Genomic DNA, 21381 nt, shown 5'->3' with positions numbered 1-21381 from the left:
GTATATTACTGGGTTGCATATGTATATTACTGGGTTGCGTATATTACTGGGTTGTGTATATTACTGGGTTGCGTATATTACTGGGTTGTGTATATTACTGGGTTGTGTGTATTACTGGGTTGTGTGTGTATATTACTGGGTTGTGTGTATATATATTACTGGGTTGTGTGTGTATATTACTGGGTTGCATATGTATATTACTGGGTTGTGTATATTACTGGGTTGTGTATATATATTACTGGGTTGTGTATATTACTGGGTTGTGTGTATTACTGGGTTGTGTATATTACTGGGTTGCGTATATTACTGGGTTGCGTATGTATATTACTGGGTTGCGTATGTATATTACTGGGTTGTGTGTGTATATTACTGGGTTGCATATGTATATTACTGGGTTGTGTGTGTATATTACTGGGTTGCATATGTATATTACTGGGTTGTGTGTGTAGATTACTAGGTTGCATATGTATATTACTGGGTTGTGTGTATATATTACTGGGTTGTGTGTGTATATTACTGGGTTGCATATGTATATTACTGGGTTGTGTATATTACTGGGTTGCGTATGTATAGTACTGGGTTGCGTATGTATAGTACTGGGTTGCGTATGTATATTACTGGGTTGCGTGTGTATATTACTGGGTTGTGTGTATATATATTACTGGGTTGCATATGTATATTACCGGGTTGTGTATATTACTGGGTTGCGTGTGTACATTACTGGGTTGTGTGTATATATAATACTGGGTTGTGTGTGTATATTACTGGGTTGCGTATGTATAGTACTGGGTTGCGTATGTATATTACTTGGTTGCGTGTGTATATTACTGGGTTGTGTGTGTATATTACTGGGTTGTGTGTATATATTACTGGGTTGTGTGTGTATATTACTGGGTTGCGTATGTATATTACTGGGTTGTGTGTGTATATTACTGGGTTGCATATGTATATTACTGGGTTGCGTATGTATAGTACTGGGTTGCGTATGTATATTACTGGGTTGCGTGTGTATATTACTGGGTTGTGTGTATATATATTACTGGGTTGCATATGTATATTACTGGGTTGTGTATATTACTGGGCTGTGTATATTACTGGGTTGTGTGTGTATATTACTGGGTTGCGTGTGTATATTACTGGGTTGTGTGTATATACATTACTGGGTTGTGTACATTACTGGGTTGTGTGTATATATGTTACTGGGTTGTGTGTGTATATTACTGGGTTGTGTATGTATAGTACTGGGTTGCGTATGTATATTACTGGGTTGCGTGTGTATATTACTGGGTTGTGTGTGTATATTACTGGGTTGTGTGTGTATATTACTGGGTTGTGTGTGTATATTACTGGGTTGTGTATATTACTGGGTTGTGTGTGTATATTACTGGGTTGTGTGTATATATTACTGGGTTGTGTATATTACTGGGTTGTGTATATTACTGGGTTGTGTGTGTATATTACTGGGTTGTGTGTATATATTACTGGGTTGTGTATATTACTGGGTTGTGTGTGTATATTACTGGGTTGTGTGTGTATATTACTGGGTTGTGTGTGTATATTACTGGGTTGTGTGTGTATATTACTGGGTTGTGTGTGTATATTACTGGGTTGTGTGTATATATTACTGGGTTGTGTGTGTATATTACTGGGTTGTGTGTGTATATTACTGGGTTGTGTGTGTATATTACTGGGTTGTGTGTGTATATTACTGGGTTGCGTGTGTATATTACTGGGTTGCGTGTATATATTACTGGGTTGTGTGTATATATTACTGGGTTGTGTGTGTATATTACTGGGTTGTGTGTGTATATTACTGGGTTGTGTATATTACTGGGTTGTGTGTGTATATTACTGGGTTGTGTGTATATATATTACTGGGTTGCGTGTGTATATTACTGCGTTGTGTGTGTTAGGAAGCAGCTTGATGATCTTATGCTTCTCTCACAGGTTAATGCATTTCTTCTGACTCTCTCCCCTGGGACTACACTGTCACACCCTCCTGTATGTGTGTGACTTACAGATTCCTGCTCTAGCACAGACTCATACAATTGCCTTCAACCAGAGAGGAAAGGACACTGTAGACTCGTGCATTCCCCCTGAGCAAATGCCTAGGCTTTAGCTCAGTGTGCTAACACGGTCAACCAAGGTTAGAACCCAGACATTCACACTTACGTTACAACGACAAACCACACTAGACCAGACCTCAAGACCCATTCATTTTTGGGTTGTCAGGTTCTAAGGTGTACATTCTAGTATAGAAAATATGTTTTTTGGCTTGTTCGATACACGATTTGTACAAAACTACACATTTCTATGATTTCACAAAGATCTTTGACACTAAAATACAACACAATACCATTCCTTCAGGACGAGACATAAAACTCATTTAAATTAACTTGACGATGGCCACATTACCACAAAAACACATCGCAACAGGTGGTGATGGAAGGACACGATAGTGTAAATAAAGTAGGTGACATACAGGACAGTGCCTACACACGGTCTACCCAGAAAACCAAAATGTGAATAAGTCAAGAGGTATGAGTACTTTCTGAAGGACATTCTTACATGGTTTGTATCAGGGTGACCAAGACATTTCCTCAATGTTGTTAGAATGTTATTTATATGTTTCCAGTTTTGATCAATCAAGGAGGTTTATTTCACGCGTTAAGTGTTATCTTACTGTTGAGGAATTTGGCTGTACAACAATCCATGTAGAAACACATTACATGGCAATTATTTGTAATCACATGAACATGTATTAGACAAACACCACTGAGATGGGACGAACACAACTTTCCACTGACTTCCAGGTTGTGGTCTTTGGAAAGAGAGGATGACTCAAACTAGTGTTTTACTCTTTTATAGTTCAGATGTTTTGACTTTTATTTCCCTTATAAACTTGATTTCGGAAATCATGTTCAATTATTGCTTGGCAGTTTCAGTGAGGTGTACATAGAAGACATATAGCCATAGTTTGAACAATCATTTGTTAAATCTCTTCTGTTATTGGTAACGGTGAGAGGTTAGCATGTGTTGGGGGTATGATCTTTGACCCTATGTAACTTTCTCACTCATCATTATTCACAATTAACTCAGGATTATCCGTAATCATGGTAGCATCCACATCAATGTAGAAGTGTCGAGACATATATTCTAAATAATCTTAAACCCAACCAAAACAAACTGCAAATGCATCCAACAAGTTTGTAGAGTCACAAGCTTGATGTAGTCATTGCGTGATAGGATTATGGGACAAAATACTAAACGTTTGATTACTTTACTTTAGAGGCGTCAATCTTTAGGGGTGTCAATCATTTCAAACCCTACCTTTTTGAGAAAACAATTCTTGTTAAACAAAATCTCTTTCTCTAAGCAATTGTAGAAGTATAAAATCATATCAATTGTATTTATTTATTTTATACAGTCATTACTGCTCATCTTTATCAGGGGAGTCAATCATTTTGGACCTCACTGTATATGCTCATTGTATATGCTCATTAGGCCATTGAGTGCAGCATGTCCCCACTTGAAATCTTCCAATTAAAACAGGATCATATCTCTATGTATTCACACAACACATTCAAAGCATCTGCCTGTACCCTCTTACACACAGTAAAAAGAACAGCTACCCAAAACCTTTTTGCAGCAATTCCACAGAAGCAGGTGGCAACAGTAGTTTTACAAGACCTTACAAGCATCAGTCAATTAGCACTCAAGGAGCTAGAATCACTGACTGGAACTAGGCCTGGGGTTGGGGCTGGGAAGACAGGGGGCGAAGGTAGTGGCCCGGGGGTTAGAGGTGGGTAGCAGTGTCTAGGGTCAGGGCTGTGGCTGTAGGTGAGGCTGTGGCTGAGGAGGCTAGCAGGGCAGTAGCCAGTCCCCCTGGATGTGGAGCCCTGCTGTGGTCTGAGGTTGGGCTCTGAGACAGAGCTCGTGGTTTCAGTCTCTTCCCAGCCTCTCCCTCCAGGTCCCTAGTAGCGTTCAGCAGCACTTTGACACTCTGAGCGAAAACAGCTCTGGGGTCTGTAGCAGGGAGGGCAGGACAGGAACAGCTCTCCCTCAACTCCAGGTACTGGGGAAAGGGAGAGAGGGAGGTTATAGTGGAAACGCACCAGAAAGACAAACGTATGAGAGCAGCGTGTGGCAGTGGCTTGTTATCGCCCTAGAGTCAACTGACGTACCGGTGCTTCAATGAAAGTAACGCAATATTCCCCCCCCCGTTTAAGCTAGAGATTTCTGTGTTTTTGCATTAGATGTGTCTCAAGCCACCGCATGCGCCGATGTCGCACTTCCCCATCTGCGGTGAAAGGTGGCAGAGATGGAGCGGTATTTGTCAGACCATGATATATCCCAAAAATGGGTCTTCACTCTATGGAATGGGGAGACTCTCGTGAACACAATGGTGGTCTCTACGACCCCCACAAGCGTCAGGGGACTCTTCTGAAGTTGGTACCGTCGATGTACCAACTTCTGTTTGTAGCGTCCAAACCGTTTGGGCTACAAACTACTGTGGGCCCACTGTGTTCTCCGTTTTGCTCTACGACCCTCAAGTTTCACGGGACTCATCTGAAGGTAACCGGTACCCGTTAAAAAACGTATGAAGGTAGTTTTGTGCCTACCCAAAAAAGGGGTTAGCTAAACGATACATAATAATATGACCATCTTAAAACAATTATACAAGTCAGCTTAGAACCCCCCCACCCCCCCACTGAAAATGAACAATCGTCAGGAAACTAACTGAAAGTGACAGCAGATGCTGTGTGGTCAGAGACGATAGTACGGGCACAAGATTCTTTGAAAGTACATTTCGGCCGTCCGTTAATCAGGTGTGTTTTCTCTCCTACACACACGGTGGATGTGAGTAAATCCATCCCTAAATGTACGGATCCAGATCACTACTTCTACAGGTCAATGTCCCAGTCTGGGATTCAACAGGAGGGCTCAGTAGCGTGCCAACTGTCTGTGTGTGTGTGTGTGTGTGTGTGTGTGTGTGTGTGTGTGTGTGTGTGTGCATGTAACCCTGTGTGACACACAGGAGTGTATTTACCCTTGAGTGTGTCTGTTTTAGCAGGAGAGGAACAGATGGAGAAAACACTAATTGTCCATCAGACGAGAGTTTGTGTGCTACTGTGCCTGTGAGGATATATGGGTGTGTGGTGTGCATACATGCATACGTCTGTGTGTGTGTGTGTCTTGTGTTTGTATGTACGTACACAACATGACCAAAAGTATGTGGACACTTGCTCCTCAATCATCTCATTCCAAAATCATGAGCATTAATATGGAGTTGGTCCCCCTTTGCTGCTATAACAGCCTCTACTCTTTTGGGAAGGCTTTCCACTAGATGTTGGAACATTGCTGTGGGGACTTGCTTCCATTCAGCCACAAGAGTATTAGTGAGGTCGGGAACTGATGTTGGTCGATAAGGTCTGGCTCGCAGTCGGCGGTCAAATTCATCCCAAGGTGTTCAATGGGGTTGAGGTCAGGGCTCTGTGAAGGCCAGTCATGTTCTTCCACACCAATCTCGACAAACCATTTCTGTATGCACCTCGCTTTGTGCACAGGGGCATTGTCATGCTGAAACAGGAAAGGGCCTTCCCCAAATCGTTGCCACAAAGTTGGAAGCACAGAATCATCTAGAATGTCATTGTATGCTGTAGCGTTAAGATTTCCTTTCACTGGACCTAAGGGGCCTAACCATGAAAAACAGCCCCAGACCATTATTCCTCCTCCACCAAACTTTATAGTCGGCGCTACACATTTGAGCAGGTAGTGTTCTCCTGGCATCCGCCAAACCCATATTTGTCCGTCAGACTGCCAGATGGTGAAGCATGATTCATCACTCCAGAGAACGCGTTTCCACTGCTCCAGTCCAATAACGGCGAGCTTTACACCACTCTTAGGGCCGTGCACGTGTAGGCCGACCATGTCGACGTGGGTACGATTCCGTCCCACGCCCTTCAGGCAAAAATAACTCAATTCCCCCGATTGACTTGATTTGTTTACACATTTCAAATATGGAGAGACCAGGGATAATATACCCCCCAATCTTGATAAGAAATGACCATACCAGACACTTTGAATAACATAAATAGGAAAAAATTAATAATAATAACAGTAAGATTCACCAACATGAGTTTCCATTCATACAAAGTGTCAGGTAAATCGCCACAGTAGATTTGCTGTGTTAAATAATGAAATACTTTATTTCCATTTTACAGAATGCTTGTCAAATAGATAAATCCCCCTTAGTCTGTTCAAAAAGTTGTTCCGATGATAAGACCAACCAGAGACCGAACATATCTTAAAAGGGTTGCGAGCAGGACTAAGGTAACCCCGACATCAACTTTTAGGGAGCGGTAATGAGGAGACCAACAATGGTTGTAATTGAGAAAAGCTGTGCAGGTGAATTTAGCACGTATTGATGGTTTAATGAGACATCAGCTGGTAATCTAGTGCCATCGATGGTTGCAATAGTCCAATAGGCTACATTCTGTGGGCTACCCGTTAGCCTATCCATTGTCACATAATGAATAAGTTACTGTGTTTCCCTGGCTGAGTTGATGAGCTGATTTGGGCCTACTGTAGAACAATAAACTTTACTCCACTGTGGATGCTTGTCCACGTTTTATAGATGATGTATAATTTGTAAATATATACTGAACAAAATTATAAACATAACATGTAAAATGTTGGTTCCGTGTTTCATGAGCTAAAATAAAAGATCCCAGAAATGTTCCATACGCACAAAAAACGTATTTCTCTCATATTTTGTGCACAAATATGTTTACATCTCTGTTTGTGAGCATTTCTCCTTTGCCCAGATAATCCATCCACCTGACAGGTGTGCTATATCAAGAAGCTAATTAAACAACATGATCATTACACGGGCGCACCTTGTGCTGGGGACAATAAAAGGTCACTAAAATGTTCCGTTTTGTCACACAACACTATGGCACAAATGTCTCAAGTTTTGAGGGAGCGTGCCAATGGCATGCTGACTGCAGGAATGTCCACCAGAACTGTTGCCAGATAATTTAATGCTAACATCTCTACCATAACCCGCCTCCAACGTCATCTTGAAAACATTGAAATAAAAGAAATTAACATGTGGGACTAATGCAGGTTCAGACTGGTCACTATATCTCCCAGCACTGGTTGCCAACTCATGACGCTCGGAGCTGGAGCGCGCTGCTTAGACCACTGTGCTACGGCCTTTCACAATGCTCTAGTAGGCACTAAGAACACTTATGATACATAGGCTCGTCGGTTTTCATTATTCTGCTTTAACTTATTTGTGATAGGGGGCAGCATTTTCACTTTTGGATGAATTGCATGCCCATAGTGAACTGCCTCCTACTCTGTCCCAGATGCTAATATATGCATATTATTATTACTATTGGATATAAAACACTCTGACGTTTCTAAAACTGTTTGAATGATGTCTGTGAGTATAACAGAACTCATATGGCAGGCAAAAACCTGAGAAAAAAATCCAAACAGGAAGTGAGAATTCTGAGACTGGTCAATGTTCAACTCATCGCCTATTCAATTCCCTGTAAAATATGGATCTGTTTGCACTTCCTACGCCTTCCACTAGATGTCAACAGTCTGTAGAACGTGGAATGAAGCCTCTACTGTGATGTTGAGCCGGATGGGAGGTGTTTCAGTCATTGGTCTGGCAGAATGCCAGTTCCTGGTCACGCGCGTTCCAAACGATATCGTCTTGCTTTCCATAACTTCTAGAGACACAAAGGAATTCTCCGGTTGGAATGTTATTGGATAGTTATGATAACAACATCCTGAAGATTGATTCTCTACTTAGTTTGACCAGTTTATGCGACCTGTTATATAACTTTTTGAAGTTTTCGTCCGAGTTCGCCTGCATCTGCGCGAGTGTTTGGACATGTGCACTAAACATGCTAGCAAAAGTAGCTACTTAGACATAAGTAATGGACATTATCGAACAAAACGATTTATTGTGGAACTAGGATTCCTGGGAGTGCATTCTGATGAAGATCATCAAAGGTAAGGGAATATTTATGATGTAATTTCGTATTTCTGTTGACTCCAACATGGCGGAGAAATGTTGTTATTTTTGAGCGCCGTCTCAGATTATTGCATGGTGTACTTTTTACGTAAAGTTTTTTTAAAATCTGACAGCGGTTGTAGTAAGAACAAGTGTATCTTTAATTCTATGTAAAACATGTATCTTTCATCAAAGTTTATGATGAGTATTTCTGTTATTTGACGTGGCTCTCTGCAATTTCTCCGGATATTTTGGAGGCATTTCTGAACATGGCGCCAATGTAAACCGAGATTTGTGGATATAGATATGCACATTATCGAACAAAACATAAATGTATTGTGTAACATGATGTCCTATGAGTGTCATCTGATGAAGATCATCAAAGGTTAGTGATTCATTTTATCTCTATTTCTGCTTTTTGTGACTATTATCTTATGCTGGGAAAATGGCTGTGTTTTTCTGTGGCTATGTACTGAGCTAACATAATTGCTTGGTGTGCTTTCCCCGTAAATCCTTTTGAAATCAGACATGTTGGCTGGATTCACAACATGTGTAGCTTTAATTTGGTGTCTTTCATTTGTGATTTCATGAAAGATGGATTTTTATAGTAATATATTTGAATTTGGCGCGCCACATTTTTTCTGGCTTTTGGCCAAGTGGGATGCTACCGTCCCACATATCCCAGAGAAGGTAAGCCTTCCCTAAACCATAGTCCTAACCTTAACCACTTGGAATTCATGCCTAAACTGTTAACCATTTGAGTTGTTTCCGTCTTAACCCTGTAAAAGCGCAGAATTAACACTGTAAAAAACGTGGAACGAATGCGTAAAAAAATAGACCTTCATCCATGAGTTAAAGGGCAGTGGGCAGGATTCAAATCCATGTAGACTCTGTGTCCCGGGAAACAGACATTGAGGAAACCATACATCTATTCTTCCTTATGCTTGCCTTCAACATTTAATAAAACAATTGATTAAAAATGTTTTTAAATAAAGATGTCCCCTAACGAAAACGGCATCTACCTCTACATAAGAATTCACACGAGACATGCTGTAGCCTGCATGTAGCCTACATAAGGTATAATGTAGGTACGGTGTGCGTTATATACAAAACAAACGCCTTCAGCTGCCCCCTGGCGGTGAGGCTAAATATTTATTCAGATATTAAAATCTCATTGCTGCAGGATTATTTTCCTCCTGCGACGAATGGGGTCAAATTAAGCTGCGACATATGTAGGTGTCTCGTTAGACTAGACTCCCTGCTCAATCCTACAGCTCTGTTGGGAGTACTCCTCTTGCACCAGTCTTCATGCCATGTGATGCGCTTCTATACATTAGCAACACCAGTAGGTCACGTGGACTATTCTAACTGCCTGCGGTGTGAGACCAGGTATAGCAGACTCATCGGTCGTGTGCATACCACCAACACACAGCCATCATGTCTCATCAGACTGCAGGAATGACTTGATGACAAGATTGACATCATATAGGAAGGGAAAGAGGGATACCTAGTCAGTTGTTGGAATGAACGCATTTAACTGAAATGTGTCTTCCGCATTTAACCCAACCCCTCTGAATATAGACCCTTGGCGACAGTGTATACTGGTGTATGTGGACGAGTCTCTCTCCCCTGCATGCTTGCTACCTGCGGGACCAGCCTGTCCAGCTGTAGAACTCTGTTCCTGTGAGAGGGGTGTGTGGAGAGCCACTCTGGTACTGAATGTTCTCCTCTCAGCTGGTCACTGATCTCCATCTGCTGCCAGAACACTGGCCCTGCCCGCACATCAGCACATGCCTGGAGGGAGAGACAGACTGGGTTACACACACCCTGGGCGCCTGTATGGTTGTCACGGAAACGATACATTACTACAGCATCCAGAACAGGAACACTTGACGGTTAGAAGAGTGGGAGAAATTCTAGATTTGACAACATCGCCATCTAGTGCACTGTAGGCAGCTGTAAGTTTAGTCAGCATATACAGAAGGGTCAGGAGGCAAGAGTGAGACAGAGCTACTGTCCTATCCTGTACCTTGGCAGCCAGCTGGAGTCCAACCTGATCAGCTTCTGCCTCCAACTTCCTGCTATAGGGACGATCAAACAGGAACTGACAGAGAGACACACATACACACAGAGAGAGAGAGAGAGAGGGAGAGAGAAAGACAGAGAGAGACACAGAGACAGAGAAAGACAGAGACATACACAGAGAGAGACAGAGAGAGACACAGAGACAGAGAAAGACACAGAAAGAGAGAGAGAGACACAGAAAGAGAGAGAGACACAGAGACAGAGAGAGACACAGAGACAGAGAGATTAGTTAAACATATCTTCCACCACATGAAAAATCCTGATATGTGTCTGTTACCTGTATGAGCTTAGTCTGTATCCACTGTCCCAGTACAGCCAGGCTGTCTCGAGGACACATGGCCCAGATGGCTGTTAGCAGGATCAGAGACAGGAAGTCTACCACATGAGACATACTGGCCTGCTCTGCCTGGAGGGAGGAAGGGAGGGAAGGAGCAAAAAGAGAGAAAAAAGTAGGGAGGGGAGAGAGAACGTAGAAAAGCAACAAATAAATAATTCTCTGTAAGTGTATTGATTGTTCCCACCTATTTCATCTCAACTTTTAATTCAGACCTAATATGGAGATTACATTAGGAAACGGTGAATCTAACAGCAGACACCCAGGGCGAGGCTGGAACTGATTAATCCATATTCATTTTCTTCATCCAATTAAACGGTCCTGTATTGGAGGGTATACAGGTCTCAGAGGAAAGGATCAGAAACCAACTCCAAACATTTCTCTCAGAGCAAGAGCCATATCCGATTAGAACAGTCAGCTGCTCTGATTCCATTGAAAAGGGACCAGACTCTCTACTTAAAAACGTCTGTACCGTCAGTCCAGAAACACCATTAGCGTCTCAGACATCTAAAGTACTCTCTGTCTGTGAGCTTCTTACAACTAGTGACTGATGATACAACCCCACTGCAATTAATGACATCCTCTCTGAAGACCTGCAACAGATCTGAGCTGTAGGTCAGGTGAGGTGACGTGGATGAGAGAGAGGAGGAGAGCAGTAGTACTGTAGCATGACTGAGGCTGACGAGTCACTCAGCACAGAACAGGACACGACTCTGTGTAGCCCCCAAGCAAGCAACGAGAAAACACACACACACAGTCTTGTATAACTAACCTTGTGAGGACACACAATTCAGTCCTATTCAAAATCCTCACACACGTATACCAGAGACAGTCAGAAAGGCCTGGCTATATACTCAGTGTACCATCACTAGAGAGACAGACAGAAAGGCCTGGCTGTATAGTCAGTCTACCATCACTAGAGAGACAGACAGAAAGGCCTGGCTGTATAGTCAGTGTACCATCACTAGAGAGACAGACAGAAAGGCCTGGCTGTATACTCAGTGTCCCATCACTAGAGAGACAGATGGAAAGGCCTGGCTATATACTCACAGTGTCCCATCACTAGAGAGACAGACAGAAAGGCCTGGCTGTATACTCAGTGTCCCATCACTAGAGAGACAAACAGAAAGGCCTGGCTGTATAGTCAGTGTACCATCACTAGAGAGACAGACAGAAAGGCCTGGCTGTATACTCAGTGTCCCATCACAAGAGAGACAGATGGAAAGGCCTGGCTATATACTCACAGTGTCCCATCACTAGAGAGACAGACAGAAAGGCCTGGCTGTACAGTCAGTGTCCCATCACTAGAGAGACAGACAGAAAGGCCTGGCTGTATAGTCAGTGTCCCATCACTAGAGAGACAGACAGAAAGGCCTGGCTGTATACTCAGTGTCCCATCACTAGAGAGACAGACAGAAAGGCCTGGCTGTATACTCAGTGTCCCATCACTAGAGAGACAGACAGAAAGGCCTGGCTGTATAGTCAGTGTACCATCACTAGAGAGACAGACAGAAAGGCCTGGCTGTATACTCACAGAGTGTCCCATCACTGCGTGGGCCATCTCATGTGCCAGGATGAAGGTGAGCTGGTGAATATCTGCAACGGCCTCCAACATCCCAGTGAACATGAACACCTTTCCATTCTAGAGGAGAGAGACAGGTATCATACAAACAACAGTCAACTTTTGCTCTTACTGTTTTGATCTGCGCTGGCCAGTTTCGTCTACATGTTTTGATCTGGACTGGAAATAAAAACAAAGTCACACACACACACACAGCAGGGCCCGGGACTCACAGGCAGTATGAAAGCGTTGACGGTAGGGCTGTCGACCAAGTGGACGCTCCATGGAACAGAGGAGACCTCTGGGATGTCTTTGTTCCTCTGGGCCAGGTGCTCCACCACTCTCTCTACCACCTGGTGACGAGGATCCTTCTCTGGAACCATCAACTCAGCAAATTCCTCCATGTACTGGGTAGAAAACACACACACACGGTTAAATCAACATCCTCCATGCACTGAGGACACAAACAAGAGTCGGTTACTGAACTATTATTATATTATAATTAAGCAATAAGGCCCGAGGGGGTGTGGTACATGGCCAATATACCACGGCTAACGGCTGTTCTTCTGCACGACGCAATGCGGAGTGCCTGGATACAGGCCTTAGCCGTGGTATATTGGCCATCTACCACACACCCGAGGTGCCTTATTGCTGTTATAAACTGGTTACCACCGTAATTAGAACAGTATATACGGTCTGATATACCACGGCTCTCAGCCAATCAGCATTCAGGGCTTGAACGACCAGGTTTATAATATATCATATATTATGAAATCACAATTTCCTAAAACATGTTCATCTGAATGGTTAAAAACGACGATCTTATTAGATTTAATATTGCCCACAGGGTTAACAGCATCTCTTAACCCTCTCTCTGTCCGCGGTACTGCAGGCATTGTTAGCAAATAACACGATTCCCCCATTATAGTAAATGGAATACATTTTTTAAGACAATTATTATTATAATTGCTTCTAATACACCAGATATATGTAGTACTGGGCTAGCGAACTGCAGTACTGGGCTAGCCTGCAACGTCACTTCCTGGAGTAGCTCAAACCGTGCATGTTATGTCTCCATGAGACGTTATCTTAACAGACTTCATTGGTCTTCAACGCGCTATTGAGTCTTCACAAAGGAATGAATGGTGTCACGTGATCGATGGCCATTCATATATTCAGTTATTGGTCTCACCCCATCTCCTGTCACTGCAGCCAGCTCCATGTAGTTCTCTCTACTGAAGACTAGGAGGCGTGTGCGTCCCGTGATGGGCGATTCGTCCAGATGAGTCAGGAAGAAACATGCCATGATCACCATAGCAACCATACCCCCGGCCACCAGCTGCCAACGGCGACGCCAGAAGTTCTGACGCACGAGCTGCTGCTTATTGGGCGGAAGGGCCAACCACCACTTCCTGATACTCCTAGAGGAGAGGGGACACCAAAAACACCATGTAGCACTACTAGAGACAGAGACACCAAAAACACCATGTAGCACTACTAGAGACAGAGACACCAAACACACCATGTAGCACTACTAGAGACAGAGACACCAAAAACACCATGTAGCACTACTAGAGACAGAGACACCAAAAACACCATGTAGCACTACTAGAGACAGAGACACCAAAAACACCATGTAGCACTACTAGAGACAGAGACACCAAAAACACCATGTAGCACTACTAGAGACAGACACCAAAAACAACATGTAGCACTACTAGAGACAGAGACACCAAAAACACCATGCAGCACTACTAGAGACAGAGACACCAAAAACACCATGTAGCACTACTAGAGACAGAGACACCAAAAACACCATGCAGCACTACTAGAGACAGAGACACCAAAAACACCATGTAGCACTACTAGAGACAGAGACACCAAAAACACCATGTAGTACTACTAGAGACAGAGACAGAGACACCATGTAGCACTACTAGAGACAGAGACACCAAACACACCATGTAGCATTACTAGAGACAGAGACACCAAACACACCATGTAGCACTACTAGAGACAGAGACACCAAAAACACCATGTAGCACTACTAGAGACAGAGACACCAAAAACACCATGCAGCACTACTAGAGACAGAGACACCAAAAACACCATGTAGCACTACTAGAGACAGAGACACCAAACACACCATGTAGCACTACTAGAGACAGAGACACCAAAAACACCATGTAGCACTACAAGAGACAGAGACACCAAAAACACCATGCAGCACTACTAGAGACAGAGACACCAAAAACACCATGTAGCACTACTAGAGACAGAGACACCAAACACACCATGTAGCACTACTAGAGACAGAGACACCAAAAACACCATGTAGCACTACAAGAGACAGAGACACCAAACACACCATGTAGCACTACTAGAGACAGAGACACCAAACACACCATGTAGCACTACTAGAGACAGAGACACCAAAAACACCATGTAGCACTACTAGAGACAGAGACACCAAACACACCATGTAGCACTACTAGAGACAGAGACACCAAAAACACCATGTAGCACTACTAGAGACAGAGACACCAAAAACACCATGTAGCACTACTAGAGACAGACACCAAAAACAACATGTAGCACTACTAGAGACAGACACCAAAAACACCATGTAGCACTACTAGAGACAGAGACACCAAAAACACCATGTAGCACTACTAGAGACAGAGACACCAAAAACACCATGTAGCACTACTAGAGACAGAGACACCATGTAGCACTACTAGAGACAGAGACACCAAAAACACCATGTAGCACTACTAGAGACAGAGACACCATGTAGCACTACTAGAGACAGAGACACCAAAAACACCATGTAGCACTACTAGAGACAGAGACACCAAAAACACCATGTAGCACTACTAGAGACAGAGACACCATGTAGCACTACTAGAGACAGAGACACCAAAAACACCTTGTAGCACTACTAGAGACAGAGACACCATGTAGCACTACTAGAGACAGAGACACCAAAAACACCATGTAGCACTACTAGAGACAGAGACACCAAAAACACCATGTAGCACTACTAGAGACAGAGACACCATGTAGCACTACTAGAGACAGAGACACCAAAAACACCATGTAGCACTACTAGAGACAGACACCAAAAACACCATGTAGCACTACTAGAGACAGAGACACCAAAAACACCATGTAGCATTACTAGAGACAGAGACACCAAAAACACCATGTAGTACTACTAGAGACAGAGACAGAGACACCATGTAGCACTACTAGAGACAGAGACACCAAACACACCATGTAGCATTACTAGAGACAGAGACACCAAAAACACCATGTAGCACAACTAGAGACAGAGACACCAAACACACCATGTAGCACTACTAGAGACAGAGACACCAAAAACACCATGTAGCACTACTAGAGACAGAGACACCAAAAACACCATGTAGCACTACTAGAGACAGAGACACCAAAAACACCATGTAGCACTACTAGAGACAGAGACACCAAAAACACCATGTAGCACTACTAGAGACAGAGACACCAAAAACACCATGTAGAACTACTAGAGACAGAGACAGAGACACCATGTAGCACTACTAGAGACAGAGACAGAGACACCATGTAGCACTACTAGAGACAGAGACACCAAAAACACCATGTAGCACTACTAGAGACAGAGACACCAAAAACACCATGTAGCACTACTAGAGACAGAGACACCAAAAACACCATGTAGTACTACTAGAGACAGAGACACCAAACACACCATGTAGCACTACTAGAGACAGAGACACCAAAAACACCATGTAGCACTACTAGAGACAGAGACACCAAAAACACCATGTAGCACTACTAGAGACAGAGACACCAAAAACACCATGTAGCACTACTAGAGACAGAGACACCAAAAACACCATGTAGCACTACTAGAGACAGAGACACCAAACACACCATGTAGTACTACTAGAGACAGAGACACCAAAAACACCATGTAGCACTACTAGAGACAGAGACACCAAAAACACCATGTAGCACTACTAGAGACAGAGACACCAAACACACCATGTAGCACTACTAGAGACAGAGACACCAAAAACACCATGTAGCACTACTAGAGACAGAGACACCAAAAACACCATGTAGCACTACTAGAGACAGAGACACCAAAAACACCATGTAGCACAACTAGAGACAGAGACACCAAAAACACCATGTAGCACTACTAGAGACAGAGACACCAAAAACACCATGTAGCACTACTAGAGACAGAGACACCAAACACACCATGTAGCACTACTAGAGACAGAGCAGGAACGTCTATCTTACCATCATTAACCTTATCAATGTACTGTGCATTCGGAAAGTATTCAGACCCCTACACCTTTTCCACATTTTGTTACGTTACAGCATTATTCTAGAAAGCATCAAATATTTTTTTCCCCTCATCAATCTACACACAATACCCCATAATGACAAAGAGAAAAAACAGGTTTAGAAATGTTTTGCAAACCTATTAAAAATAGAAAACAGAAAAACCTTATTTACATAAGTATTCAGACCCTTTGTTATGAGAGCTTACGTGCATCCTGTTTCCATTGATCATCCTTGACATGTTTCTACAACTTGATTGGAGTCCACCTGTGGTAAATTCAATTGATTGGACATGATTTGGAAAGGCACACACCTGTCAATATAAGATCCCACAGTTGACAGTGCATGTCAGAGTAAAAACCAAGCCATGAGGTCGAAGGAATTGTCCGTAGAGCTCCAAGACAGGATTGCGTCAAGGCACACATCTGGGAAAGTGTACCAAAAAACGTCTGCAGTATTGAAGGTCTCCAAGAAAACAGTGGCCTCCATCAAGGCGGAAGAAGTTTGGAACCAGCAAGAATCTTCGTAGAGCTGGCCACCCAGGCGAACTGAGCAATCGGGGGAGAAGGGCCTTGGTCAGGGAGCTGACCAAGAACGCGATGGTCACTCTAACAGAGCTCTAGAGTTCCTCTGTGGAGATGGTTGTCCTTCTGGAATGTTCTCCCATCTCTGCAGCACTCCACCAATCAGGCCTTTATGGTAGAGTGGCCAGACAAAAGCCACTCAGCATAAGGCATATGACAGCCCGTTTGGAGTTTGTCAAAGGGCACCTAAAGACTCTCAGACCATGAGAAACAAGATTCTCTGGTTTGATAAAACCAAGATTGAACTCTTGGGCCTGAATGCCATACATCACATCTGGAGGAAACCAGGTACCGCTCATCCCCTGGACAATATCATCCCTACGGTGAAGCATGGTGGTGGCAGCATCATGCGGTGGGGATATTTTTCAGCGGCAGGGACTGGGAGACTAGTCAGGATCGAGGGAAAGATCAACGGAGCAAAGCATAGAGAGACCTGCTCCAGAGCACTCAGGACAACAACCCTAAGCACACAGCCAAGACAACATAGGAGTGGCTCCGGGACAAGTCTCTGAATTTCCTTGAGTGGCACAGACAGAGCCCGGACTTGAAACAGATCAAACATCTCTGGAGAGACCTGAAAATAGCTGTGCAGCAACACTCCCCATCCAACCTGACAGAGCTTGAGAGGATCTGCAGAGAAGAAGGGGAGAAACTCCCCAAATATAGGTGTGCCAAGCTTGTAGCGTCGTACCCAGGAAGACACAAGGCTGTAATCGCTACCAAAGGTGCTACAACAATTTTTTGGGGGATTTGTCATTATGGGGTGTTATGTGTAGATTGAGGAGGGGAAAAAACTTTAATCCATTTTAGAATAAGGCTGTGATGTAATAAAATGTAGAAAAAGTGAAGGGGTCTGAAAACTTCAAATGCATTGTAGATGGAAGGAGACGACACTCGGACGTGTATCTTACCTGCCCAGTATAATAGCCACTATCTTCTGCAGGGGTTTGAGTACCAGCCATATGAGAGGCGCAGGCAGGGCGCGGAGAGGAGCAGAGGTATGGATGAAGTTATGTCCATGCTTAGACAGCCATATAACAGGGAGACAGTGGACAGCAGGGTCAGGTCTAGGTGTCCCCACTGGGAAAAGTACTGTTCTTGCATTCTCAGATGAGAAAAGTCGTCTCTGAGATAAAGATGGCCTTAATTGTAGTTGACAAACAGAGTCTGTGGTTTCAGGCTGCAGTAGATTCCGACATGTGTTGGTTGAGTAGAGTTCTGTAGAAGGTAATGTCCTCCTGGTTGCTGATTGTCTCTGTCGGCAAAGGGAGGTTTGAAAGCTTCTAGACAGGTAGGCAGGTAGGCAACTGCGTTGGTTCCTCATGAGACGGACACACAACAACTCCATGGTTCCTGAATGAGAAGACGCCAATTCCTGAAATGCCCAGGTGAAAGCCTGTGGAAGAACAGTCCTTGACTATGGAAGCCCATTCCCGCCAACCCAAAAAACATGAAGGGCTCTATTCAATCTGCATCGCGGAAGTTCAGCTTTAGAGCGTGATTTAAATTTAAAAGCAATGTTCCCGCTGTAGCGGAGACTGCATTCACGGTAAACTCGGAAACGCTTGAGCTTTACTAATTGAACAGAGCCCTAAAATGTCGATACTATGTTTATTTTCAGGCAAAGGTCTACCCAAGCCCCCACCAAAATATGCCCCCAGCACCAGAAAACCTGTGCCAATGTACCAAGAAGCAAAAGGCTAAAACACAGCACAAGCCACCAAGTAATGACGGTGAGGATGGCCCTTCACAACATAAGCAAACCCCTTATTCTCATTCTTGATCAATTGGGAAAGGTATTTTATCTGTACCAAGAATTGCCATGATGTATTTTACTACAGAGAATCTTGAGCCTTCATGCTCCGAGGACAGGTCATGTGGGAGACCGAGGTCTCCTGCCTCTTCAGATGAGATCCCCCTCACCAAAGCGCTGCAAAGGCCCAGATCCTTTTCCTATGCCGGAAGCAAGTATGACAACTATTTTTTATGATATTGAAACTAGGCTGTTATATTTGGAAGTAAAAAAAAAAGTAAATGACTTTAACAATATATTTTTTAAAAGTCCTATAACTCCTTTGTGAGATTAGTGACCTTTTAAAGGACAGTCGACGAGTCCGGTTGAGGAATTCTACTTCAATCTTAACGAGACGGAAGAAGTGTTACTAAAGATGGAAGAGCAGCTAATGGAGAATGATTTCCGAAAATACATGGTGAGAAATTAAATGTTTCATTGGTATGAATTTAATGACATTATATTGCAATGTAGTACTGGATGGAAAATTCCACTACATGTGGAATGCATTAGTGTCTTTTTGTCAAATTAGATATCTCAGATCTCAAAGCTGGGGGGAAAGACATCCCGGACCAGGTGAAGAGAGCAATGCACTGGTAAACTATTACCATATTTGTTTCACTTCTTCAAAATAGGTCATGGTGTGTTGCTTGTAAAGTACATAGTTTGTGTTCTATACAGAACCCTGACAAACAAGCCTCATGTCAACGATGAATATGAAAGGAAACAAGGGGATGAGTGCCTTTGAGGACTCCACCCTTTGCAGCATCATATGTACAGTGCAGGCCAAATCATGACATTTTACATGACATTTGAATACCTTCTCTAGCTAATATTTGCTTTCCCCCTTTACACCAAGTGTGAGTCTTGGCGAATCAAAGGCTACAGAGGCAGAAATATTACAGGTGATGTCAACCTGCCTGAAATATGCACCTGGCCGCAAGGGGGGCAGTGGAAGGGCATGAAATAGTTCTTAAGAAGTTAAAAGCATCAAAGCCTGTTATGACAGTGTCTTTTTTTAAAGCTTTTATTTATACATCTATTTTTTGGTGCAATACATTTATTTCAACTGTTCTTGACTTTTGCAACACACGTTTTTACATGGACAAAGGTTTACACAATGCTGTTCCAAGTTAAAGCTCTAATTGTGTTACACAGAATGACAATAACCAACAGTAGTATAGACCCTATGGCTGGAAGATACAATTCTACTCATGGTGCAAAGTGTATTATACATCAGAGTGATTTTCAAGAGTGTGCAACATCAAACAGGTCCTAGTTGATACCGTTTGTTTCCCTATTCTTAGCTCAGGCGCTTATCCTTATTTAATGTAAAGAAGCCTACGTCACAAAACGGCTAATACTTCTCAACACACTTCATGGATTGGCGATAATCCCTGTTGAATTCATGGTGTGTTTCGGTAAAATCCGATCACAATGTGGTCTCAACCTCACTCCAATATCGAAATGTATTTGATTATTAGATGAGTATAGTTTTCAAACTCGATAGTACCGAAATTAAGAAACAACTGTTGGCTTGAGTGGGTGAATAACAGTTAAAATCTCATTGATCAACGTCTCAACCAAATATGATCAACATTTCCACGTTGAAATGAAGTGGTTCTCAGTGGGTTGTTTCCCGTGGCCAGAGGGGATCAGAGTGCATAGGTTTCTCTAGGCTACCTGCAGCTGTTGTTGTTAGAAGTAGGCTACAGCTGATCAGACTGAAGCACAGATTAACTGTGCAAATCAGTCTAAACAAAATTACTTTGTTGTCCATCTTTTCAATGTTTTTGTGGAAACATTTTAATTAAACAAAATCAAAAGTGCTGGGGCAAATGCCAGTTTGGCACAAGTATGCGGGCAGCCCGGCTGTACTGACCTCTGCAACCATACATGGACATCGGCACACAATGCTACAAATAAAATAATCCTATTCTTATGTTGCTGAACATTTTGCGATAATCAACAATTTTTGATCATGATTCAACATTTTAAAGTATCTACATTTGTATATAGTATCTAACGTTTGACTTACGCGTCTCAATGTTGAAATAGTATACCTTTTAAGATCGTACGTTAACATTTTGACTTGAGTATCTCGAAATTGATAGCGTCAACAAAAGAATTGTGGCGGGAATGGGCTTCCATAAGTGACACATTGAGTTCAACTGACATTCGTTTGCAATTGCCAGTAGTTTCCCTGAGATTAGCACCTTTTAACTGTGGTTTTATTAATATCTAGTAATGTGGGTAACAGATGCAATGTCATGTCATTGCAATCTTGCCTAACGTCGTTACTTAGCTATACCTACCTAGCTAGCTGATCTAAAGCAATGCACCAATAAAGATAGCACGTGTAAACACGTGAAATTTGCCTTTGTGTGATCGATACTCTCTTAAAACCCCTTAGTTCGTCTTGGTGGCTCCAGCTTGAGAAATAAATTCGGATTTACCTTTATTCAATTACTTTGACGGTCCTCTGCAAGTCAAACACATAGGAACTGTCTTGTGCGTCTAAAATAATAGTCCCCCCTGCAACTGCAATGCATGCTCTAAGACAATGTTCCGACAACGACTGTCTCCTCAAAAATGACATTCTCCAGACAGCGTCTATTCATGTTTCAAACTGAAATT

At 43.0% G+C, this 21381-nt stretch overlaps 1 protein-coding gene across 3 annotated transcripts; it reads right to left on the bottom strand.

Moving 5' to 3' along the window:
• Positions 1 to 2847: 2847 nt before the first annotated feature.
• oma1 (OMA1 zinc metallopeptidase) lies at positions 2848 to 21359 on the bottom strand. 3 transcript variants are annotated; one of them, XM_055922904.1, is made up of 9 exons: positions 21201 to 21359; positions 17864 to 18348; positions 13205 to 13433; positions 12246 to 12419; positions 11986 to 12093; positions 10395 to 10523; positions 10062 to 10136; positions 9677 to 9826; positions 2848 to 4075 (listed from the first exon to the last, which is right to left on the bottom strand). In XM_055922904.1, the coding sequence occupies exons 2-9, from the start codon at positions 18298 to 18300 to the stop codon at positions 3797 to 3799; spliced, it is 1581 nt and encodes a 526-aa protein (XP_055778879.1). In that variant the 5' UTR covers positions 18301 to 18348; positions 21201 to 21359; the 3' UTR covers positions 2848 to 3796. The 3 variants fall into 3 exon arrangements, with proteins under 3 accessions (XP_055778879.1, XP_055778881.1, XP_055778880.1); XM_055922906.1 differs by having other exon boundaries at positions 17864 to 18327; XM_055922905.1 differs by having other exon boundaries at positions 17864 to 18305.
• Between the last annotated feature and the right edge of the window lie 22 nt (positions 21360 to 21381).

This window comes from Salvelinus fontinalis, chromosome 5, assembly GCF_029448725.1.
Source record: "Salvelinus fontinalis isolate EN_2023a chromosome 5, ASM2944872v1, whole genome shotgun sequence".
Classification (NCBI taxonomy): domain Eukaryota; kingdom Metazoa; phylum Chordata; class Actinopteri; order Salmoniformes; family Salmonidae; genus Salvelinus; species Salvelinus fontinalis.
This window is presented reverse-complemented; position numbering and strand designations above follow the sequence as displayed.